Raw genomic sequence first — 26,784 nt, 5'->3', positions numbered from 1 at the left:
GATTATATATATGCTTCATTTTTGAACAATTATCAGTTTAACATAATTTTAGCACTGCCCTGACTTGTCTCTGTCCCCTTTTGAACTTTATCTTTTTAAATGTTTCACTGATGTTCTTTTCTCTTTTTGGTATCACTACTACTATCTTCCCTCTCATAATTAAACCACCCTTCCTCCCTTCCATTCCCCAAAGAAAAAAAAAAGCACTTCCTTAAATACAAATAATTTAAAAACAAAAACTGGAGAAACTTCTGTGAATCCTAGGCTGAAAATCTCTGCGCTTTGTAAGGGAGAAGCAAAAAGGGTGGCCCAGTATGAGTGCTAAATGGTCAGAAGCATAGTAGTATTTTTCTCTGGTGAAAGAGACCTCTAAAGTCTAACTTCTTCATAGAGTGAAAGGTACTAGGGGTTATGAAAGACCTTTAACAACTTTCTAGCAACTCAACTTTCAGTAAAATTGAGCCATAAAACTTGCCCATTCAATATTATGAGATTGAAAAGATTAAATATTACTATATCCTATGGAAGTCCTTAAAATTTAAGCTACACCAATATCAAGTTATCTTACAAACCAGCACCAGCCAATTTTTAAAAAATTTGATTACATAATTACAGAAATTAACATTCATGATCAAATGAAAAAATATACTCACCATTGTGTAAAACCCTTGATTAGATCTTTCTTTGATAAGTCAATCAATACCTGTAAGGATAGCAATCACATTATGAGTATCAATTACTTAGACAACAAAATAATACTTAATGAGAGGAGGTATTCAGTAAATATTGGTAGGTATTCATTAAGTAATTTAGATTGGTTGAATGAAACTTTTAAATTAAAATATTGTAGTTATAAAAATGCAACTTTGCAGGTTGTAGGTGTGATTGTTAACCTTTTTGTACTTTCAATTTAAAAATGTTAGCCAGGAGACCAGTAACTTCAGTCTAACCACAGGAAAAATGCTGATGATGGGAGCAAAGGCAGTTCAGCAGTCTATATTTATAAAGTATTCCTTTGCTTCATTTGGGTATAGTTATGGAAAATATGGAAAAACATAAGTAACTTATAAAATTATTATTCATTCCTCTCCATGGTGTTCCCTCAATATTAATGTTTCTAACCTGTACTGTGGATAAAGTCCCATTATAATTATATTAGGTCCCCTTCTCTTTCTCATCACTTCTGCAGACCACTGAACTCTCAGAATTAACTTTGGGTCATGTGTGATTCATTTGCTGAGCTTCCTGATTAACTGCTAAAGCAGAATCATTGATGATGTTGGGTGCCACAGTTAAAAAAGAAATACCTTCTGGTTAGGAGTCATCTTGGATGAAACGTTCTGGTTGACACCTGGAGTAGTGATTCAACTAATTGGGCTTTTAGTAGGGGATTATGCTGCCTTTGCTTTGTGTGTGTGTGTGTGTGTGTGTGTGTGTGTGTGTGTTTCCTTTCTTTAGTATGGACCCTTTGAGCTTACAGCGGAGTCTTCTCAAGAAATAGTAGGGAAAAAATATATAGTAGAGGGAGTGGACTAGTTCCAAAGAATTGTCATTAGGAAGAGGCCACCAGAAAAATCATGTATGGTTGGCTTTATGACTGGAGAATGTCCAGTGGGCAAAGATAAAATCTGAAATGGCTAATAAGCGGAATAGCCAAACTGTCTTATGCCTTGATGAGACTTAAGTAGTAGATTGCAACTATAGTTATAGGTAAACAACTAAATTCTAAATATTCTTTAATACATGTTGATTCCTCTGTAAAATGAGATCTCTAAATACCCTTTCAGTTCTAAATCCTATTGAGTTTTCACATACTTACTTTGCCCAGTTCTTTTCTTTTGTGTGAACCAAATGGCCTGTGATTTTTAACTGCAATATCCAGTGCTCTTTTCTTCACTTCTTCCATAGGGACACAAAATTCAAATCTTTAAGAATATAAAATAATCGAGTCAGCAGGTAAACCCTCAAAGAAAATAGAAATCAATTTTTTTCATGTGTTGCAGATCTACAAATTATGTCCCAAACTCTCACTTAGCAGATAAATACTAGGAAATTGCTTGACACACATGGAAATTAAGTGATTTGGCCAAGATCACACAACCAAAATGTGTCAGAGACAGGATTTGAATCCACTTTTTTGACTACCACATACCATAGATTTAGAGCTAGAATAATGTGTTCAGTTGTTTTCAGTTGTGTCCAACTGTGACCCCATTTGAGGTTTTCTTGGCAAAGCTACTGGAAGAAGATTTTAACTCTTGGGTAGGTGAAACAATAGGGAATTATGCCGAGAATGAGCAGCTAAGTGGCAAAGTAGAGTACTGGGCCAGGAGTCAGTAAGACTCCTTTTCCTGAGTTCAGATATAACAGACACTAGCTGGGTGACTGAACAAGTCACTTAACTCTGGTACCTCAGTTTCCTCATCTATAAAATGAGTTGGAGATGGAAATGGCAAGGCACTCTGGTATCTTTGCCAAGAAAAGCCCAAATGGGGTGATGAAGAGTAAGACATGACTAAAAATGACCGAACAACAATCCACAGAAGGCTTCAAATATTAGCCACTTTCTTTAGTTGTATAAATCTCTCAAAGAATTCTCTGCAACTCAGCTAACCTACTTACTTTTCATCATACTGGGGATTTAGGGTTTTCCGCTTTACTGATGTCTTCTTCCGACTTGTCCACTTCCTTTCAGGCAACAAGTATATTCGGACATAAGGATCAACTCCACTGCTACAACAGGGTCTCAAATTCCTAGTTCAATTTCAAAGTAATTGAGCCCATTAGTAATAAACACAAAATAGAAATATATTAAGTCAATAACTATTTCTTCAACATTAGATTTATTGGTTTATGGGGAGACATCATATGCATATAGACTGAGAGCTGGAAAGGATTCTCCTTTCCCCCATTTTATAGATGAAACTGAGGTTTACATTAATTATGTGATTTGTTCAAGGTCATACAGAGAACAAATAACCAAGGTGGGGTTTTGAACTTAGCTTCTCTTACTCTAAACTTAACAGTATATTTTGCTGTTTGTATGCCTTTTAATGTAACTCCCATTTCTATAGGGTTTAATATAATTAAAGTAAGTAGGCAAGAAACATAACAATGGTTTTTCCAAAAGGTGTATTTGTATTTGGTGGAGCTAAAACATTTTTGGTCCATGGGAAGTGAGATTTTTCCATTTGGGAACAAAGGCTGTTTCTTACCAGCTGACCCAACAATTCTTATTGGAGTTATATTTGATTAAAACCTGGGGATCAGAAATCCTGGCCATGGGTTCCATAGGCACCAGTGGAAAGAATCTACTAAGTAGGATATTTTTGAACATGGTAAATTGCATTTTGCAGGCATTTAACATCTATCTGTCCACTCATTATTATAGAGGAAACATAGGACAGTTCAAACAAACCAACCGGTCAGAAAAAATGGTTCAAATTTCACCTTGGATGCTTATATTAGTATAAGTATGGGATCTAACGTCTCTGAACCTCAGTTTTTTCATCTGTAAAATGAAAAGGCTTGATTAGTTGGTTAGATTAGATAACTGTGTTCCTGTAATCCCTTCATAGAGCATTTGTTTTGTAGACTGTGTATATGAGTATTTCTTAGTTTATCTTTCTCTCCTCCAAGCCACCTTCCCTAAAGTGATCTCCAATGATCTGATTCTCAAGGAAGAGATAAGAAATCCCCATAGTAGAAATATTTTACCTGCAGCCATTAATGAGAACCACAAGGTTATGTCGAAGGGACATGTAGCGGATAGTGAGCTGAATCTCTCCAAGTGGTTGGCAGTTCTCATCAGTACTGCAAAAACAAAGATTTTTCATTTCTCTGCCTTTTATTAAACAATGGAGACCTTCCCAAGACACATGATATTATTGTGCTAGACTCTTAAGAAAATGAACTGGGTAAAAAAAGATGAACAGACAAATACCCCCTCATTTATCTACTTATTACATATGTACATTTACAAAATGACTCAGCTTTACAAGAGGATTCACAGAGGATTTCTTTAAAGATAAATTCATAGTGAACTTAAATGGTTAAAAATGAGATAATAAAGGTGAAAAGAAAATTTAAAAGGCTTATGAGCCACTGCCATTTGAAGAATACCCAGAAGAAACAATTCAAAATGCTCGGCAAATATGACATAAATTAATTTACAAACGTTTAGGTCACACACAACCTTTTTTAAAAATCTGCAAAAATATCTTTGAAGATCATGTTTGCATAATTTAAAAGTTTTTCTTATAGTACTATAAAACATTTTATAATGTTTTTGTATAGAAGTATATTTGGAGCAATAACTGTTTTTTAGCAGAGGTAAATCTCTAATGAAATTTCTCCAAGGGAATTTTCTCTTCAAGTTATACATCTTATTTAAATAAACTTTTTAAAAAAAATTTCTGTTATCATAATTATTATTTTTAAAGAATGGAAGTATGCTGGGACAGCATTTTCAGCTACATTACACCAGCAGATGGAGCTCCTAGTCAAATTGGGATCTCTCATTCTCTTGGTACCTGGACTATTGCAATAGTCTCAATGTGTCTCTTCCTTGATTCACTCTACATTCTGGTTCATTCTTCTTGAACCAGAATGTAGAGTGAATCAAGGAAGCCATTCTTCACTTGGCTGCCAAAAAAAAAGATTCTCCTAGAGTGCAAATCTGGTAAGATCACCTTCCTACTCAATAAACTCCAGTGGCTCTCCATTACCTCCAGGATCAAATATAAAATCTGCTTTTTGGCTTGTAAAGGCCTTTAGCACCTGGCCCCAATCTATCTTTCCAGTTTTCTCACCATTTACTCCCTTCCAGGGATCCTTGCTCAAGGTTCCTCACTCATAACAACACTCCATCCCCTAACTTTTCCTTTTCACTGGTTGTCTCCCAGGCCTAGAGTGCTTGTCTTCCTCTTCCTTTGTGTCTCAGGCTTCCTTGAGGGCTCAGCTCAAATGTTCCCATTTTTGAGAGACTTCCCCCCCTCTCTTCCATCTCCATTAGTGCTTTACCTCAGATATTACCTTCCATCTATTCCGTATACATCTTGTCTGTTGCTGTTCTTTGTGTGTTGTCTGCCCCATTAGAATGTGAGCCCCTTGAGGACTGAGTCCATGTTTTTGTGTACCTGTAGTGACACAGTGCCTGATGCATAGTAAATGTTTGGTTAATGCTTTTTGGCCATCACTTGTGGCTTCTTGTTTTCCCATCCATAAAATGGGAAGATTGTTGTTAGCTACCTGAGTTACCAGCCAATCAAACAGCTATGTCTTGAGCTTAATATTAGATTTCATATATATATGTATATATATATATATATGTATATATATACACACACACACATATATGTATATTCTAAGACAAAATGCATCATATTATACATATATATTTGTGTGTATATGTATGTATGTATAACTAAAATAGGCACCAGATGGTCTTCCTTTGAGAACAAGAATCAACTATGTGGAATAGAATTTTTTTGGAGGTGATTTGGTTAAATTCTTGGACAGAGCAAGTCTGATTTGAAAGTTTCCCCAATAAAACCTTGCAGCCCTATCATTCTAGCTTTTAGATACAATCCCAGGGCTATGGCTTCTATTTTACATAATCTTCAAGCATAATTGACACTAGAAATTAAATAGTTCAGTTTTCTCATTTTACAAATGAAGAATCTGAAGGTAAGTGAATAGCCCAAAATGACAAGAGAATTAATGGATATAAATGGGACAAAAACTTATATTATCTAACTTCTGGGATCAATCCTCTCTCCACCAAAATACCCAAGGGACATATTTCCTAGAAATAATCAATTATAAGGAAATATGTGTTCATATGTTTTTCTTCAGTTGTGTGAAAACTTTTCACATTTCTTTCAGGCTATTATGATGAAAAATGATATTCAAGAAGAGAGAAGCATACTCAATGGTTAGGCTGCTCCCTGTCATGTCAAAGCATGAGGAGGCCATGGAGTTGAGTGAAGACATGCTGGGAGACATCTTTTTATGTGGCCAAGAAAATGGGGTGGCATGGCATTTCATAGGTCTAGGTGACTTGATGGGTCCTGGAGAATGGGAGCCAGGGACAGTCAAGAACATGGTGGTTGTGCTTTTGATCCCCATTTGTTCTTGGGGTCTGCTGTCACTGCCCTTGCCTTTGGATTCTGAGCCCTTCTCCTGAGGAATGAGTGTAACTGAGGTATTTTTGTTGGCCTGCTCGGTGTCGGAAGTTCCAGAGGTCTGGGACTGAAGTGGAAGTGTGCAATCATGTTCCTGGGATGGGGTTTTTGACTCCTGGTTGACTTCAGGTCTTTTGATAAACACAGGTCCTTTTTTCAGGACTTCTGGGCCCGTGTATGGTGTGCCTGGTTCTCGATCCTCCATATGTAGAAACTGTAAACAAAACAAACCACAGGATCATCCATGGAATTGTGCTGCCTCAACCTTGGACATCCATTACCTATCTTATCACCCATCGCTCTTTGACCCTTTAAAATCTGGTCTTGAGCCCCACCATGCCTGCCTTCTCAAAGAATAACTTTGTTTCTATAAGATCCAAAGGACCTTTCTCAGTCTTTATTCTCCATCATCATCATATGAAGAAGGATGTCAAGATAATATCAAAAAATTTTATCAAGTATTGCTTGATAAAATGCATATTTTTCCCTAGGTATCTTCCATACCTAAAATGTTCTCCCTTCCCTATTTCTACCTATTGTCTTCCCCTAAGTTTTAACTAAAATTCTGTCTTTTACAGCAAGTTTTTTCCAACCCCTCTTAATTCTAGTGCCTTCCTCCTATTAACTGCTATTTATCTTGTATATACTTTGTACATATTGGTATGCTTGTCTGCCCCATTAGATTTTGAGTTCCTTGAGGTCAGGAACTGTTTTATGCCTCTTTTTATATTCCTGGTACTTAGCACAGTGAATGGCACATAGTAGATTTTTAACGAGCATTTATTGACAAAGTAGTGAAGAGTAAAATTAGTTTGAAGAAAGATTGCCCAAATCAGCCTTAGCCCAATTTCCTGTGTCTTCTGCTTGTATTTCTTTCTTTACATCTCAGTTGTACATCTGATTTTTTGTAATCCCATTTTAGATTGTCATAGCCAAGATACTGGAATTGTTTGCCATTTCCTTCTGTAGCTCATTTTACAGATGAGGAAACTGAGGTAACGGGATTAAGTGACTTTCCCAGGATCACACAGCTAATAAATGCCTCAGATCTTTCTGACTCTAGGCCTGGAAGTCTAGCCAATGTGCCATCTAGCTATAGGTACCCAGACAGTGATGCCAAAGGAGAGAGATTTCTAGCCTTCAAAACTATATTGTGAGTTTGAGTTCCTGAGTTCTTGATTCAGTGACCTAATGGGAGGTGCTTCTTGCAAATACACTGTTTCTCAGAAGAGAAGATGAATTACTACCAGGAGAAACTGTCAGGAGGACTAAAAAATTCCCAAATGATACCCTTGTTTTCCAGGAGATCCAGATTTGTAAGTTGCACAGACAGCACAGACAGAAAGGAAAATGATATCTATTTATCAGTCATTGTGTTTATTTTGAGGTCCTTATTTTATTATTTTATTTTTTTAGCTTTTTTTTTTCAAAATACTTGTATAGATAATTTTCAACATTTACCCTTGTAAAACCTTGTGTTCCCAATTTTTTTTCTCCCTCCTTTCCCCCATCTCCTCTCTTAGATAGCAAGCAATCCAATAGAGGTTAAATGTACAATTGTTCTATACATATTTCCACAATTATCATCCTGCATAACAAAAATCAGATCAAAAAGGAGAAAACAAAAAGCAAGCAAGCAATAACAAAAAGGTGAAAATACTATGTTGTGATCAAGGGGTCCTTGTTTTAGAAAGGGCATTGGTAAACTGGCAAGGAGGCAGAGTAACCAGATAGTGAGGATCTATTGAAAGAACTGAGGATGTCAGCTTGGAAAATAAAAAATTCAAAAGTGAAGTTGTCTTAAAGTATCTGGAGCACTGTAATATAGAAGATGGTTTACCTACATAGGGCTAAGGACTAAGAGCAGTAAGCAAAAAGAGTTTGGGTTTAATATAAAGGGACAAAGTCCTAGTAATTAGGAATATCCAGAAAGTAGAATGGAATACTTCAGGAGGGAGCAGTTCCCCTTTACCAGACATCTGTAAGCAAGGGATGGATGACTGTTTCTTGATTATGTGGCAGAAGGAATTCTTATTCAGGTATGGGTTGGTAGAAATGATCTTTTCTAACTCTCAGGCTTTGTGGTCTTTAAGTGAAATATCCCTGACAAAAAAACAAATTGGCTTTGCCAAATAAAGGATTACAAAAAGGGGACAGTTCTCTGAGGAAGAAATGCTGGATTTGAATCCAGTTGTGAAAGCTAGAAATAGCTATCTTCCACAATAACCATTTGGTTAGTTTGTAAGTTACTTCAGGAAGACCTGAGTTCAAATCTGGAAATGTAGTTGCTGTTAATAATGATGTGGGGCTCTTCTTCTAACTTATATGGAACTTAGTTTTCTCATCTATAAAAGGAGGGAGATTGGCTAGATGACTCCTAGGATCCTTTCTAGCTGTAAACCTACAATTCTATTTTTTAAGTCAAGGGGAAAATGAAGATCATGAAACATTTCATGATAATTTCATCATTCCCTATTATAAAACAGATAGCAAACATTCACACCCAACAGATACATTTGGAATTAAAAGATTTGAAAATAATTATGGCTTGCTTTTATTATTATTATTTTAAAAATTAGCCTTTAGCTACCTGGCATCATTACTAGTATCTCAAAAAAAATAATCTAATTGGGACCAAAAATTGTTACTTGAAGTGAAAGATTCCAGTTTACAAAGTGCAAGAACCATCTACCTACAACCACCAACCCACTTTTCCATCTTTATCTTTCTCATTGTTTCACTAGAAGAATGCTCCATTCCAGTTAGACTGGTCTTTTCACCGAACCCCAAATATATCAGGCACATTCCTACCTCTTCACTACTGCTTAGGAATTCCCCCTGCCTAGAATTCCCTTCTTTGCAATTATAGTCATTAATGTTTACATAGTATTTTAAGATTTACAAAACACTTTTCATATTTGATCTCATTCAATTCTCAAGACAACTTTATATAGACCACAAGTATTACTGCATCTACTTTGAAAATGGGAAAAGTGAGGCTCAGAGAAATTAAATTACATGTCCATGGTCACACTCAATGTCAAAGGCAGAATTTACTCTTTTCTAATTTGAAAGTATCCTTTCTACCATACCATATCATTGCCAATTTAATTCATTTCAATTCAATTCAGTTCCAACAAATATTTCTAAAACCCCATTTTGTCCAGGCACTGATTTTCTGCATTTGTTTTGTTTTGTTTTTTGAGGGGTCCTGTGATTTCCTCAGAGGAGGGAATTCTCAGTGAGCAAATTCCTTCACCAGTGCATATCTGCTGCTGTCCTGCAACTATAATTTTAGAGAACAGAATAGGGAGCTGAGAGATTAAGGTACTTGCCCAGGGTTACATGGCCAGTATAGGTCGTAACTGTGACTTGACCCCAGATCTGCCTGACTATGTCAGCCAAATCAGAGGTGTCAAGATTCCCAGTTGGTAAGCTGCAAGCAGTCCAGCAAAACCTCCCAGTACAAGCAGAATCATGAAAAGGTAATTAGAAAACATTTAACAACAACAAAAAATACAATATAGACTATGTTAATTTGTGGTGTTCTAAGGCAACATATCCCCTGTTGGGATCTGTTTCTATTTGAGTTTGACCTCACTGTGTTGCATCATATTGCCCAGTATGTAGGTACTAGAAATAGAATACATCACCCAAATCACTCCTGCTTTCAAATAGCTTCCATTTTACCTGGAAGGATCTTATGGAGTCAGATCTCTTCACATGTCTAACACCTACCCAATGTAAAAGGCTTGGTTCTCATGTTGGCCTCCTCCATGAAGCTTTCCTTGATTACTGGTGAGTAATCAGCTCATGAGAATCTCTTCCTCTTCTTAATTCCCACAAAACATATTGTTTGCACTATTCCTTAGGAACAATCACTGTCTTATATTTTTCTTGCATTCCTACTTGTGCCACTGACTATGTACATAGAAGAAAAGACTGAGGATTTAGATTTAAAAAGGGAAAAGGGGAGGGAAGAAAGGATGGAGAGAGACAAAGACACACAGAGAGACAGAAAGAGAGAGACAGTGATGACAACTCGTAAACTATTGAAGACAATAGATTTGTTTATGTTGGACAAATTGCAACAGTAAGGATGCAAGTTATGTCAAAATATTGAAGGTCCTCACAGAATTTGAGAGTCTGGAAGGGACAATAGCCATCTAGTCCAATTTGTAGAGAAAGCCCCATTATAATAATGATATGCTTATATAGCATTTTAAGGTTTTCCAAGTGCTTTACATATGTTATTTCATTTGATCCTTATGACGACCTTGTGATGTAGGTGCTACTGTTATTCCCATTTTACAGATGAGGAAACTGAAGTCAAGAGAGGTTAAATGATTTCCCCAAGATCACATAAGTTGTAAATGGCTGAACGATCACTAAAACTCAGGTCATTCTGACTCCAAGACCAATACTTTATTTTCTGTGCCAACTAGTATTATGACATGCCCTCCAAAGGATTTAAAATGCTATCTAAATGGAGTCATTAAATGAAATTCTGTCTCTAGGGCTTGTCACTTCATGTCTCAGATTTGGTTTTCTCTTTACAAAATATAAGAGTTGAACTAGATTTCTGATATCCCTGACCATATCTGAGACTCTCTGATTGGTGGTACCATGCTTAGGCATGAAAGCAACTCTATCTAGAGCAGATGGGCCCTTATACAGATGATTGTTCTTATCTGGACTATTGTCATCTTTCTACTTTGATATGAGACCCTTCCTGTTCAAAACCTCATTCACAACTTGGAATGATTGTTGGGCATCTGCCATCCTTGGCATTACTATACATAATTACAATAGACATTTATTACTTTCCAGCTTTTCAGAACTGAAGGCATGATCGATATTCTTAATAGATAGATTCTAGTTACCCATGACTGGCAGCAAGAGGTGGCTTTCTATTGTTAACAGGACAGGAGCCCCTTTATTCAAAACTGATTTGTCCCTGAAGGACAAAGGACAAAGTAACCAAGCCTTGTATCTGCTGTAAAGCTTGGAATGCAGAGGCATTGCCTCTAATCTTCAGTACCGCTGAGGAACAGACACAGCAAGAAAGAACAGGATTTGGAGTATGTGACTTGACCTGATTGATAGGAGAAGACGGGGCTTAAAGACAGGAATCTTCTGTGGAAACTTTTCTGGCTCCTTCCTCATGGGCAAAGGAGCAGAAATCGGTGCTTTGAAGCTCTAATCTTGGTTCTCTCTGTCTTCTTTCTCCTGAGAGGCAGAACAGCAGTTCTTTTTCACTGGAGAAAATAATATCAGAGAGCACCCCTTCTTGACTTCTTTTCTGGGCCTCATTCCTGTTATATACCAGGTTCTTCTGCTCCTCTGCAGTGGCTGAGATTGATAATTTTATTTCTAAAAAGGATCACAGATATAGAACTGGAAGAGACTTCAGAATATTTTTAGCCCAGTTCTATCCTGTTACAGATGAGGAAACTGGGATTCAGGAAGGTCATACACATAAGAAGTATCAGAATCTAGGGATTTGAACATGATCCTGCATTTACATTCTTTCTTCTGTAACATAGTTCCTGCTTGGTTGTATGTCTTATATTTCAAGGTTATTAAGAATTATATTTTTCATTCATTTTTTCATTTCATTTCATTTTCAATAGAAGTCATTTTGATGAATTTGTATGTTTGTTATGGAACTAAAAATTTCCTCCAAAATCTGTGTGCCTGCTAGTTTCATCATTTGTTTTTCTCTCTAACAATTTCTCTATTTAGCAAGGCTCAACTTGTTAAGCATCCCTTTGCTCATTGCTGGGGAGCAAACCCCATTTGCATACAATTTTGCAATTTCATACAGTTTATCATTATAAAGATAGCAATGGTGGAAGAAATACACTTATACAAAATAAAGTTAGAAGCACTCCTCTAATTTCTTTTAGAAAAATGGAGGCAGTGTCTTCTCTGCTCCCAAAGGCCATATGCACTTAAGTTAATAGGATGCTTCTTAGCATTAGAGAATACTTACATAGGAACTTGGAAACAAATACAAATAATTATAGTTTAAGGATAATAACGACACTTGTTTTTCCTGTGTCTAGTCTATTTTTTTTCTATTTAGATTCAAAATCTCCCCAAGAACAGAGAGTGTCTTCCTCATCAGGTTAGGAGATCCACTGAAGAACTGAATTAGCCTGAAAGAAACACGATCTGTGCAAAATTACAGATTAAAGTTAGAAGCACTCCTTTAACTTCTTTTAGAAAAATGGAGACAGTGTCTTCTCTATCCCCAAAGGCCATATGCACTTAGGTTAATAAGATGCTTCTTAGCATTTAAGAATACTTAAGAGGCAGATAGATAGCATAGCGAATAGAGTACTGGCCCTGAAGTCAAGAGGACCTGGGTTCATATTTGACCTCAGACATTTAATACTGCCTAACTGTGTGACCCTGGGTAAGTCTCTTAATCCCAGTTGCTTCAGCCAAAAAACAAAGAACAAAACCCAAAACCTTACATAGGAACTTGGAAACAAATACAAATAACTGTAGTTTAAAGACAATAATGGCATTTGTTTTTCCTGTGTCTAGACTTTTTTCCTATTTAGATCTGAAATCTTCCCCAGAAGCAGAAAGTACTGTCTTCCCTATCAGGCTAGGAGATCCACTGAAGAATTGGATTAGCTTAGAAGAGATGCAAGATGCACAAAATTAGAGAAGCTACTCAAATGTTCATATGGACTATTTGTGTCTAATTTGTGGCAGAGCAATCCAAGATCATATCAGTCTGATCAGCCACAGTTGGATACGCTGCAACTCGACTCTAACATACTGATGCCATTTTGATCCTCTTCAAGAACAAAGGACAACAACCAATCAACCAGGAGAGCTATGAAAGTAGGGATCATGCCATACATGCTCTGTTTATATAAAACTCAACTTCTAAAAAATATATTTTAGATAGACTTCATGAAAATAGTATTATCGGATTTATTTTATAGATGAACTGAGGTAAAAAAAAATAAACTATGACCCATTGGCAGATAGTGGTAGAATAGAGCCAGAACTAGAACCTGGGATATCCTGATTTCTCATACCCAAATCCTTTCTACCACACCACTAATTTACAAACCTTTTCATCTGAGGGCCCTTAACACTCCTAAAAATTATTGAGAATCTTTTTTCGCAGTCTATCCTCCCCATCAAGGATTTTTGTTTACATGAGTTATATCTATTTATATTTATCACACCAGAAACAAAAACTTAAATAATTACAAATTAAATAATCTTAGAATTATTACAAAAATAGCTTTGATGGGGCAGATACAAGGCACAGTGGATGGAGCACTGGCCCTGGGTTCAGGAGGCTCTGAATTTGAATCTGATCTCAGTGTCTGAGATCACACTATCTGTGTGATCCTGGGCAAGTCACTTAATCCCAATTGCCTTGCAAAAATAAAAGAAAAAAATAAAGACAATCAAAAATAGCTTTGACTCTTTGATTTTTGAATTATACTTGGATTACTGCTGCTATAGGACCATTTTGCTTTCCTAAACCAGGAGGAGGTCTCTGAAAACAGGCAATTTCTATCTTCTTTTCTTTGTATCTCCCTGGGTTCTATTCAGTGGGAGATGTGCCCAGATACTCAGTGAAAGCTTCCACACACAGACAGGGTGTTATACCAGAGGAAGCTGAAAATGGAAATTTACCCGAAGTACTAGCTTCATAGAAATGAGGCTATCCAGGCCAGAGCAGTCCAGTTGAAATCGCTGTTCAATGGTCATGTCTGAGTAGGTGAGGATCTGGCCCAAAGGAAGCTCCAGAATGCCCAGGGCACACTCTTGGTCATCATCAATCACCTGGAGGAAACAGCAGTCAGAACAAAGTAGCCAGGACTAGATTTGGAACTGTTTCCCTCAGTGAATCCCCAAATCAAGTCTGTCTTCTCGACCCAACACAGAATAACAACAACAAATGAGGATTAATATTTTGGCCCTTCTCAGAATGCCGTCAGAAAACATGCCATTAACAGCATCTTGATTTTGTTTAGGAAGAGTATAAGCCCAAGCCCAAGCAAACCTTTAGATGTAACTGTTCTGTGGCCACACTGTAAACAAAGAACGTGAAGGTCTGGCTCCAAATGGGATCTTTGCTGTTGGCACATGTCTGTGAACAAAGAAAACCTAATCAAGCCAACCCTGCATACTCAGGTGTTTTGTTATCCATTTCTAGCTTATCCACTCTCAGATGCACAACTAGTTACTCTTGAAACTATCATAGATTTGAGGCACAAAGTGTCTGGTGAGGTCAGAAGGTGGGAAGTGGGATCCCTTGCCAGCAGCATCCCTCTGGCCTGTTCCTCTTCTCTTCAAGTCTATCCTAAATATGATCTTCAACAACTGTTCTAGGAAACAAATCTATCAAGTTGCTCCTTCTGGCTTCTACTATTGCCTATGTCTGGCAAGCAGACACTGGGACAGACTGATTAATGTGGATCTTATTTCAAAAGTGTTTCAAGCCAACGTCTCAAGGGCAATATATCATTGCTAGTTTTATGTTCCAAAGACACCCCCCCCCCCAAAAAAAGGGAAAAGGACAAATTTGTACAAAAATGTTTATAGCAGGTCTTTTTGTGGTGGCTAAGAATTAGAAACAATGTACACCTATCAATTGAGGAATGGCTAAACAAGCTGTGATATGTGATTGGAATATTATTGTGTTATAAGAAATGATAAGCAGGATCATTTCAGAAAAACCTGGAAAGACGTAAATGAAATGATCAATGCATAGTGAAGTGAATACAATCAGGAGAATGTTGTATATAGTATCAAGAATATTGTTCAATGACTTAACTATTCTCAGCAATATAATGATCCAAGACAATCCAAAAAGACCAATGATGAAGCATACTGTCTCCAAAGAAAGAACTGATATTATTTGAATAAAGACTAAAATATACTGCTGTTCACTTTATTTTTTTCTTCTATTTGAATCTTCTTGTAAAAAATGACTAATATGGAAATGTTTTATATAATTACACATGTATAACCTATATCTGGTATTTACCATCTTAGGGAAGAGGGAGTATAGGAAGGAGAAAGGGTTAGAATTAAAACTTTTTAAAAAATGTTAAAAATTGAAAAAAAAAAAAAAAGGAAAGTAAAAAGAAAAAATAGTACTTTAAATCACCTTGAAGTTAAGATGGAATTCACCTAACTGTGCCAAAAATTTCTTTTCAGGCAAAGAATTCAGGAGAGTCCCACCATATAATAAAAATTCTTGGGTGACAGAATAGTATAAAATGATGGACTTTTCCCCTCTGTTCTCTCAGCACAGATATCAATTACTATGGCATAGTCCTACCTTACTTGTCTGAGTTGTCCGACCCACACACATTTTGACGTAGGCAGAGGGTTCTCTGTCCATCTTATTCTGTGAATAAAAGAATCAAAAGGATTTCTAAAATACATGGATTGAGTTGTGAACTGTTTCAACATTCAGGAGATCAATTTGGAATCATTCAGGAGAAGTGACTAAGTTATCCAATATGATAAACCCATTCTTAAACATAGACCTTATAGAAGTTAGACAAAACAAAGATCTAATATATACCTAATGAGTACTTTTCAAAGTAGTAAGATATTAGAAACAAAGCACCCTTAGATCAGGGAATAGCTTAAGAAACTAGGGCATATAAATGTAATAGAATATTACTATATAGAGGGAAGAAGCAAAATAAGGAATTCAGAGAAACATGGGAAGACTTTTATGAATTGACACTAGTGAAATAAAGAGAACCAGAAGAATAATACAGCTAGACTTGATTAGTGCAAAAAGTAGTTGTATGTTTTCAAATTTATATTATCAGAAGTTATAATGCCAGACAATATGATAACTGGATAATGAAAATATTCAATACACAATGACTACAACAGTGTGAATGATTACTAAAAAGGAAATTAAACTCTGAGTAATTTAAAAACCAAGGAAGATCTCAGAGAATAAATAAGTAATTAAATATATATATCCCTTTTTGTAGCATTAAAACTAAGAATACATTGGATGAAATGTGTACACTTTCAGATACAATCCCTGAATGATATTGTTTTAACAGCTATTCTTTGTGAAAAGAAAGGGGTCAATCTGGAAGTAGAATGCATGTTTTTTCCCAACTACTGCCCCTCAATATAAAATCATTTACATATTTTTAATATTTTTTTTTAAATCAAAAGGGAAAGTAAAGGTGATTTGTCAATGATAATCTTTGAGGTCTAATTCTATATGGAACATCCCTGGAGCTGATAACTAATCATCACTTAATACTGTGAGGCAACCTTCACTGCTTTTGCTCTGACTTATCTCACTTTCCAATCTTTTCTTCCTCAAAAACTCAGTTAAGTAAACAATACTTTCACTCTTAAAAATCTTCTGGCAAATATTGTTATTGAGTCTGAAGACAAGTTAGAATTCTAGGACTCTTAAGAAGAGTTGGAGACAGGCAATATTTGGAGTTTTGGAAAGCAAAGCTGAAGATGGTTAGACAAGGTATCCTGGATATATACTACTCCCTTTAACATATTCCATACCACAAACAATATTATGTACTCTTATTTCTAAACACATCCTGTATTCTCTGGTATTTGTGCTCTTTTTCATGTTGCTTCCTGGCCTCGAGTGTCCTTCCTCCTTATCTGTTTAACTCTTACCCATTCTTAAAGCCCAATTCAAACATAGCCTTCTCTGTGAAACCTTCCTTGATTTTCCCTCTTCCCCACCCATCCTGTTGATAATGACTTTCCCCTTCTGATCTCATAACACAATCTATCTTGAATATACTTCTAATGTACTTATCATGTATTACTGTATTTTATATTTACCTATTCATGTATTTTATCTTTCTATTAGAAAACATGTCCTAGGAGGGCAGGACTGAACCTTATCAAAATTCGGTATCTTCTCAGGACCTGAAGTAGTCCTCTTTATAACAAACATAAATGTTTGTTTGTTGAATTGAATTGTAGAGGACACAGTGGATACTTAATAAATATTTTCTTAATGGTTAAACAAACAAAGACTTTATCAGATGTGGAGCTTAGTCTTACTGTGGCTGAAAAGTAAAAAAAAAAGCATCCACAACTTATACATTTTCAAATGAAGAGTTGAATCCCAATACTTACCCTGGCACACCTGGATAATTTCTTGGCTCTGTATTCACCATTTATATACTCAAAAGGATTTCTCTACAGTAAAGGTAGAAAAATATGCATTACCATCATGGATATGTAAAAAATACATTAAAAGAAGGAACTTAGTTTCTTTTATTACTCACTGGTAAATTGCAGGCACCTTCTAGGAAGACAACAAGGATGGCAGTGGAGAGGCCATTGGGATCCTGTGAACAATGCAAATAGCAAATCTTAAAAAACTACTGAAGAAACAGGACAAAAAATGATCCTAGAGAATGCTACCTCTGCAAAGGGGCAGAAATCTAGTACTGGGGTCCTGGATCAAAAAGATTTAGGTATCTGATATTTTATAAACCAACTACTCTCTCTCTGTGTAGGGGGGATTAAAGCATGAAAAAAGTTAAGTTAGACTCAGGAAGAATTTCCCAATAGTCAGTACTATGAAGAATTGAGACAGACTATTGAGGGGAAATTGTGGCATTGGGATGAATGAGATTTGAGAACAACTAATCAGATGATAATACATGAGTGTAATATGATGTCATACAGCACTTTAAGCCATACTGTCTGATGAATAGAGAAACATGGGGAGAACTTAACAATAGAACAGAACCAGGATGACAGCATATGTAATGTCTACAATACTGTAAACAGAAACAACAATAAAACAATCAAAACTGAATGTTGTGAAATTATAATTACAGAGCTTAGCCAAAGAAGAGATATGAGAAAGTGTTCTTCCACTTCTTTGGATGATGACTATGGGTGTGGAACACCGTATATAATGTCAGTTTTGTTTTTCTTTTTAATGTGTTGGTAACAGGTAGGTGGTGCATAGAGCTCTAGGCCTGGAGTCAAGCAGACTTGAACTTAATATCTATGAGATCCTGGGCAAGTCATTTAACTCTGTTTGCCTCAGTTTCCTCATTGATAAAATGAGATAAAGAAGGAAATGGCAAACATTGCAGTATCTTTGTCAAGAAAACCCCAATGGGGTCACCAAGGGTTGGTCATGAATGAAAAATAACAACATAGTTCTCCTTAATTGTTCCTCAACCCTTTTTTATTCTTTGTTATAAGTTATGGTTCTCTGGGAGGGGAAGAGAAAAATGTACTTGTCAAAACAATATATTAAAAGTTTTATTTTTTTTTTTAAAGATTAGGGGCAAATCTGATTAGAGAATAGCTAAACAGTTTGTGTTACATAAATGAAATGGAATACTATTGTCTTAAAAGAATAAAAATTCAGAAAAGTAGAGTAAGATTTATGTGAAGTAATACAGAATTAAGTAAGCAGAACGAGGAAAATGCTTCTTTGTCTCTGTCTCTATCTCTCCCCCCTCAACAGTATATGTATATACACACAAAGACTACTAATGCAAAAAAATGAAATTGAACTCTATAACTACAGTGATCAAATTTAACCCCTGGAGAACAGATGCTAAAATGCAACTTGCTTCCTTCCTTGCAGACATGAAAGAATAAGAATGTGAAATATTACATCTTCTAGAAGACCCAGTTGATGTGTTGGTTAGTTTAGCCCTCTTTAAAAATTATTATTACTATTTTGGGGGATAGCTTCCTGGAAAGGGTAGGGAGAGATACAGTAGAAGATGTTTAAAAGAACAGGGAAGAGTTTAATCCCCTTAATCTGATTAGGACCTAGCCTGCTAGAATTAAAAAAATTAAGAGAAGTCACTGGGAGAGATGACCAGGGAGATTGGGGGAGAGGGATGTCAAAGGATCGAAAGTATATAATAAAGACAAAAAGAAGGTCAATGTGAGTGAGAGAATTCAAGAATTGGAAGGAAAGGTAGGTCTGGTCAGAGAAGATTTTCAAATTTTCAGTTCTGGAAAACAGAGAAATTTCAACAGATGACAAAGCTTAAGAAATAATCAGATTAGTAGATGACCACAATGGGATGGGGTAGAGACTTGCGCAGTTGAAGAAATGGATGGCGAGAGGCATAGTCACCATGAACAACTGAAGCCTCCAACGAAGATGGAAGGATATCTATCTCAATAGCAAATACTGTAGTTATTAAGAATATTTGGTAGTGTGATTTGAATGTTAGTAGATGACAAGCAATAAGGGACAGGATTGCATAAACAATCTCTCTCTCTCTCATAGCTTTTTATTTTTCAAAACACATGCAAAGATAGTTTTCAACATTCACCCTTGCAAAACTTTGTATTTCAAATTTTTATTTCTTTCTATCATCCTTTCCCCCCCTCCCCTAGATGGCAAGTAATCCAGTATAACATATTTCCATATTTGTCATGCTGTACAAGAAAAATCAGATCAAAAAGGATAAAAAAACACAAGCAAACAAACAAAAGCAGCAATGACAAAAAAAGGTGAAAATACCATGCTTTAATCCACATTCAGTCTCTATAGTTCTCTCTCTAGGTGCAGATGGCTCTTTCTATCACAAATCTGTTGCAATTGCTTTGAATCAGCTCATTATTGAAAAGAGCCAATTCTATCACAGTTGATCATACCTAATGTTCTTGCTGTGTACAATGTTCTCTTGGTTCTACTCTGAATTAATCTATAAAATTCCTTCCATTTCTAAATTCTACAAATTTAAGTTATGTTTAGAGGATTTAATAATTCTTTTACCTTATTCATGGCAGTTCCAATTTGTCTAGCTGGGCTGATTCAAATTCAGAAGCTTACCTAGTTGATGAATGACCCAGGATAATAGCCTTTCACATTTTGCAAATCTGAATTTTTCATGGGATTTTTTTGTTTTGGAGCTTGGGTAAGTATAGCAGCGAAGGGATTAGGAGCTCAGACAGTGGATCCATCAGACCTGACACACTCACCTCAGCCATAACCTCCTGGTAGGTAGTCAAAGAAAGCCACTCAACCTTCAGGTGTAGCCGGCCACTTCTAGTGTTGTTCAAAACAAACCACTGCAAAAAGAGAAGGGAAATATAAAAAGAGGGTAAAAGATACATCACCTCAGGAATCCTCCTAAAACTAGATAGATGTTGGGAGCCCTCCCCAATCTGATAGAATATACTGACCACTGCATCTCAGGCAGAGGTCCTTGATATATGCTAGAATATCTTGGGAAAGAGAACAAGATGTTCCTTATGAGAAGAAAGAGCTTTTGACTCAGTGATTTGGAGTTGTGATTCAAAGAAAGAAAAGAATCTCCTATGGGTTGGGATTCTTTTCTTACTCAGGAAAGCAACCAAATAATTTAAAAGTTCTCTCCTTTCCTTCCCATGCCTAAGAGGTCCTCTTTTTAGCTCTCTGTACACAGTCAGTGCAATGAGAACTGGATTGACAGTCAGAGGGCCTGCCTCAGCCATTTACCAGTGTGACCTTAGGCAAATCATTTCTTTAAGTCTCAGTTTCCCCATATAATGACAACTACTTGAATGTCTCTAGGGTTGTCTTATGTTTAGCATTCAATACAGAATTTCCCAACACTCAAGAATGGTCCCTGTTTACTTGGCTACTTTGATCAATAAAGTAGTGACCCAAGACAATTCCAAAGGATTCATGATGGGAAATGATATCCACTTCCAAAGTGAGAATTGATCAAGTTTGAAATATAATTCTCACTTTATTTTTCATAAAACATAGATGATATGGAAATATATTTTGCATGATTTCACATCTTTATTTGATATCATATTACTTGCCTTCTCAATGGTACAGGGTGAAGGAAGAGACAGGAGAAGAGAAAAAAATGAGAACTCAATTAAAAAAGAAGTTAGAGATGGCAACTGGATGGCTTTGTGGACAAAGCATCAGCTCTGGAGTCAGGAGAACATGAGCTCAAATCCAGACTCAAGACACTTAATACTTACTAGCTAGACAAGTCACTTAACCCTACTTGCCTCACCAAATAAAATAAATTAAAGTTTAAAAAAAAAAGTTAGAGATGGGTAGAGAAGAGAGACTGGTAGAGCGGAGAGAGAGAGAGAGAGAAGAAAGAGAAACAGAAAAACAGAGAAAGAGAATAGTTTTTGTTCCTGACAATTTTACCAATGAAATTTCTGCTAAATCTGAGTTCAATCTTTTTATGCTATGTACCCCTTTGACAACCTTCTGACTCCCCAAAATGCTTTTAAATACGTAAAATAAAATACATAAGCTTATCAAGGAACCCAATTATATTGAAAAATACTTAGCAAAACTTTTTTTTTTGAAGTTTGTGTAAAGAACCACTTGTACCTGTCTATAACAGTGTTGTCCTTATAAGACATAGGCTCATCATGTCTATCTGTCTCAGAAGAAAAGGGTCATGTCAGTTAAACTGAGGTAACTGGGGTCCATCCTCATAATTCAGTTGTAAAACTACACTCACTGTCAGGTTGAAGGGGAAAGGGTGTCTGAGCTGTTGACCTGTTCTGATTCTGAGTCATGGGTTCCAGGCCAAAGTTTTTACCTCATCCACCACACTGTTCTTCATGACATCTCCAAGGTTGATCTGCAGGCTGGAAGACAAAAAGGAACTTTGATGATCTATTTCAGGTTCCTAGAGGGTCTTGGCTATTTTCCCCTTAAACTGCTAGTTTCTTTTCACCACAAATCTCTTCTTCACTTTCTGCCTTTGGCTAATAATAGAGAGGGAAGGATGCAGTTAGGTGGTGCAGCAGATAGAGCACTAGGATTGGAATCAGAAACACTTATCTTCAGGAGTTCAAATTTAGCTTAAGAAACTTAATTGCTGCATGACACTGGACAAATCATTTAACCCTGTTTGCCTCAGTTCCTCATTTCTAAAATCAACTGGAGAAGGAAATGACAAACAATTCCAGTATTTTTGCCAAGAAAACCCCAAATGGGGTCATGAAGAGTTGGACATGACTTAAAAGCAACTGAACAAATAAAAAAAAAAATGAGGGAAAGGTAAGAAGGTAAAAAGACTTATGCTAAAGTAGTTTTGCAAAGTGGTCACATTTTATCTCCAAGTACGTCTAAAATAAAAGCTCAGATAAGTTTCATGCAAATATTCATGTAAATTCACACAGTAGTCCTCATGTACAAGTGGGCTTGGCAAAGAATTGCTCAGTTGGCTGCAGTCCTAAGACCACAGGCATTAAGGAAGCAGTTTTTGGAGGAGGCCAGAAGCACCATTTATTTGAACTAACCTAGAGTCCCTCAAGTAGCAGGGATGCATATGGGTAGGGGGGTGGAATCATCGACTAAGAGCTAAAAGGAAGCTTAGAAGACCTTTATCTTCCCTCATTTTGAAGATGAGGAAACTGAGGTCTAGGAAATTAGGGGATAATTACCTTTGGATTTTTTGGGTGATTTTTGTGTTTTGTATTTTGTTTTTGAGTCAAGGCACTTTGGAGATAAAGAAAAGGATGCTGGAGATGAATAAAATATCTCAGGAGTTGAAGGATATAGGGTTGAATTTTCATTTGTTTATTTATTTGAGATTACATCTTTTCCCAACATGATTCATAAAGAAATGTGTATTTTAGATGTGTAATCAGAAAAAAGCCCAATAATTTAATAATAATAATATTAAAGAAAAGATTAGATCTTCTTATCTTGTCCAGAATAAGAGTGCAGGCCCCTCAAGAACCTGACCCCACTGCTGATTGTGATGGAAATTCTGAACTATCCTACTTCCAAGCTGGGTCAATCTGTTCTTTCTTAGGCAGTCTGATAGTCTCTTTCCTTCTACTGGTTTATCATATTGATGCTAGATTTAGCATAGACACCTGATTGGCTTTAGCCCTTATGCATTCCAGAACTCCCAGACTCAATTCACCAGCCTTAGCTTTTCTAATAGCTGAGATTAGAAATAAATCATCAGGCTTCAGAAATGACAGTTTTCTTTTCTTTTCTTTTTTCTTTCTTTCCTGAGGCAATTGAGGTTAAGTACTTACTCAGGATCACACAACTAGGAAATGTTAGGTGTCTGAGGTCAAATTTGAACTCAGGTTCTCCTGATTTCAAGGCTGGTGCTCTATCCATTGCACCATCTAGCTGCCCCAGAAATGATAGTTTTCTAATGGGGAAAGGAACAACCAAAATCCAAATCCCTGAATTCCTTGTTCAGGGTCCTGGTCCCCCTGAAGTGGTAGTTAACCTGATTAAAGAAAGTCTTCCATTGTGGACCCACTCTAGAGTTATCCTTACCTGCCCAGAAAGTCATCTTTATCTGTATCTTCATCATACAAATCCACTTCCAGGTCCTGCCCCGGGACTTCATAAACTATAAACTTCAGAAAGAGAAAAGGTTTCCTTGACAGTGAAATTTGTAGAAGTATATCCTGAGGAGTTACAGCAACTTTCCTGGTAAGTGGAAGGAAAATAGATTTCGCCTTCCTCCACCCCTACCCACGTGCTTAATAGCTGTTCCCATCACTCATACATACATAATTTTGGTTTATGTGACACGGTTATTTCATAAAAGATTTGCATGCTTTACAAGATATAGGGAGATAATCTCTTCTTGGAAAGAGCTGAGGACAACCAAGAAGCTTTGCCCAAAACTGTCGTGCCTGATATCTAATGCCAGGCACTGGTCAGGATGTCTAGAACTCAGGTAACTGCTATCAGGTAACTTCCCCCCAGAAAAGTGAGATCATATGATATAAAGCTGGTTAGGCCTTAGGGATCAGCTAGTTCAACCTTTTCATTATCCAGATGAAGAAACTGGCCAAGAAGCAAAATGATTTTCTTTAATATACAGCCAGAGAAAATTTTCTCTCAGGTCCCTATGTCCATGTCTCATTGCTCTGTGGGAGACTTCCATTCTTGTTGGGGGTGGGAAAAGAGGAGAAATCTCAAAGACAGGGAGAAAGAAAACAAGGGTTTCTATTTTTGAAGAATGTAGGATATGGGCAGAAAGAGAGAATTGGGACTTGCTTTCTCTCTAAGTTATTTTTGCCAAGGGAGAATACCTGAAATAGTCATAGTCATTATAACAAGGAGGAAGGACAGGCACCAGCTAGCTACTTGACCTTGGGACATTGACCTCTTCTCTGGGTCTCAATTTTTTCTGTAAAATGAGGGTAAAGGGACCTTAGGTGACCTCTCAGCTCTTACTCTGTGATCTTATGATGTCTCAAGTTCCTTCCAGCCTTAAAATCTTGATTTTTAACCAATCAGGGCTTATACAATAACCAAGTAGAGCTTGTTTGGGACAACCAATGTTGGTCAACCAATGAGAGTCAAGTGATTTGGGTTTAAGGCATGATCCTCAAGATAGAAATCTAGGCCTTAAACCTGGTTATAAATATAAATAAAATAGAAATTAAAATAGATGTAAAATATCTTGTGAGATTCAGTGACCAAAATTTACATTCTTTTGGGCAGAGAACCCACAGATTGACCCTATGTAGACAGAGGGAAGGGAAGGGAAAGAAGAAAGAAGAAAAAAGTAAAAAAAGAAAGGAGATGTGTTGCCCAACTGGTCAGGTCCAGTTGGCTCCCCAATGGGGCACTACTACTCACAGAGGTTCTTCAAGAATGAAGAACTCCAATAGCATATCTAATAGAAGCCCCAGATTCCTCATGTATCTAAATCCTGCCCCCTTCCCTCCAGTCATCTCAAAGTAACTTGTTCTTTATAAAAAGAGCCCCATTCTTGACTCTTTTAACTTTAATATATCACACCCTGGGAATTCACTCTACCCTTGGACTTCTCATGGTAGAAGTCCACACTCCCCTATAGACCCTGATTAATTAGCTCTCAACCATGTTATGGAAAACAATCAGATAAGCTGTCTCTTTTTCTCTCTCTAGGTTCTAGTCTTGATCCTCTATAATTTCTCTACCATTCCCACTTTCTGTATTTTTCAGCTTCCTTTTATGTATTTTCCCCCCTAAAATATAAGCACCTTAAAGGCAGGGGCTGTCTTGTTTCTGCTTGGATTTCTAATGCTTGTTGACTTGTCTGAATCTATGCTCAGCCCCACACGCATTGTATTTTGTATCATGTTTATGTTTCCTGTCCTCATTTATATACTTTTTGAGAGTGGAGGACTATTGATTTTCAACTTGGTATCCCCATGAACTAGTTTAGTGCCTGGAATGTAGTAGGCATTTGAATGTTTGTTGAACTGAACAAGGCCCTGAGCTTTGATTTCAATCAGAGAGGGATCTCTGCTTCATAAAATATTGATGGTTTCCCCACCAGTCACATACATAAACAAATAATTGACTTATGTTTGTCATTCCTTAGACAAGGAATAACCATTCTCATTCCATAATAAGAGAAGAGGCTTAGAATGCAAAAAAAAAAAAAAAAAAAAAACCTGGGAGAAAGAACAAAGAGATTTAAGGGACAAGTGCTGGTATCCTCTAGAAGTTTGATATTCCCACAGGGTAAGAGGAAGAAATAAAGCCAAATCTCTGTCTATTCAATAGCTCTGTCAACACCAACCCCAGTATTGTGCAATGAATCCCAACCGCACATTCTCCCTTGTGCCAACTTTCAGTGACCCTCCAAATATTGGTTGAAAAGCACCTTAATACATTGGCCCTATGTCACTATTTCATGATATATTGTCTTGCTCCTGCCCTAGGAAAAGATAATACAGCTTTGGTCAGACTGAGCAAAGGCCAGCCAGCAGCCCTATTCATGTAATGTAATAAAGTCTTGATACCAGGAAATCCTCCTGGATCTCCTACTGAGTGAAGCTCCTTTTAGGCAGAAAAGCTTTGGGATTATCATGAAAGAACTCCTTAACTCTTAGCCAGCTTGAAACTGGCTTGGATGGCTGAGGGAGGTGGTGAGTCTCTTCTAGAAGAGAATGGCTAGCTTTTTCTTGAACGGTTGGGACAATCAGCTTTAAGACAGGACAGGATAGGACCAGATAGACTCTCAATGCTGCTTTTTGCTCTGTGGATCTCTATGTAAGTCATGCTATAAGTTCCGGATTGTAGGTTTTATATCCATCAAAGGATATAAAAATATAAAAGTATTAAAAGCAGGTGGAACCAAGAGGGTCCAAGGAGTTAATAAAAATAAAAAGTGAGAGACAGAAGACAATGAAAGCAAATTTTGTCTATTTCACAATTCTGTTCAGGGTTGTCCCTGACCTACTTGCCACCACCTTCTTTCTTTGTGGTCAGAAATTCCTAATATAAATTCAAAGATTTAGTGTTCTGGGTTAGGTAATAAATGAAGGACTTATCTGCATGAAATCATTGTAAAGTACAAATGTTGCAGGAGGACAGCCCTCCCCTATTAATATACTAGGACTAATCAAATTAGCTAGTCATGACATTGAAAAGCAGAGGTCAGAATCCTGAGGCTATTAAATATAAAAGATTAGGAAAGTTATGAGGATAGCAGGATAGGGACAGGGTTAGGGACTTCCAAAAATAAAAGTAAAGAAAGTCTGGGAATGATTTAGAATATGAAATGGAACTCAGAAAGGGCAGTCCTCTGGAAAATTGGGTAGCTAAGGGGGTACAGCACCAAATCTGAAGTCAAGAAGACCTGAGTTCAAATACATC

The 26,784-nt window shown here is 36.7% G+C and overlaps 1 protein-coding gene across 1 annotated transcript in view; it reads right to left on the bottom strand.

The window, feature by feature from the left end:
* The window catches only part of ESYT3 (extended synaptotagmin 3), a 76,542-nt gene that overhangs the window by 798 nt on the left and 48,960 nt on the right, over positions 1-26,784 (bottom strand). Inside the window, exons 10-22 of the mRNA XM_031959800.1 lie at positions 23,455-23,537; positions 21,746-21,794; positions 20,166-20,255; positions 17,480-17,542; positions 17,328-17,390; positions 15,514-15,582; positions 14,230-14,316; positions 13,860-14,009; positions 5,930-6,399; positions 3,718-3,813; positions 2,623-2,754; positions 1,820-1,925; positions 654-703 (exon numbers count right to left, since the gene is read on the bottom strand). Coding sequence (XP_031815660.1) covers positions 654-703; positions 1,820-1,925; positions 2,623-2,754; positions 3,718-3,813; positions 5,930-6,399; positions 13,860-14,009; positions 14,230-14,316; positions 15,514-15,582; positions 17,328-17,390; positions 17,480-17,542; positions 20,166-20,255; positions 21,746-21,794; positions 23,455-23,537 — 1,508 coding nt within the window. The remainder of the gene's footprint in view (positions 1-653; positions 704-1,819; positions 1,926-2,622; positions 2,755-3,717; positions 3,814-5,929; positions 6,400-13,859; positions 14,010-14,229; positions 14,317-15,513; positions 15,583-17,327; positions 17,391-17,479; positions 17,543-20,165; positions 20,256-21,745; positions 21,795-23,454; positions 23,538-26,784) is intronic.

This window comes from Sarcophilus harrisii, chromosome 3, assembly GCF_902635505.1.
Source record: "Sarcophilus harrisii chromosome 3, mSarHar1.11, whole genome shotgun sequence".
Classification (NCBI taxonomy): Eukaryota; Metazoa; Chordata; class Mammalia; order Dasyuromorphia; family Dasyuridae; genus Sarcophilus; species Sarcophilus harrisii.
The sequence above is the reverse complement of the archived record's forward strand: the minus strand, read 5'-3'. Positions and strand labels throughout refer to the sequence as shown.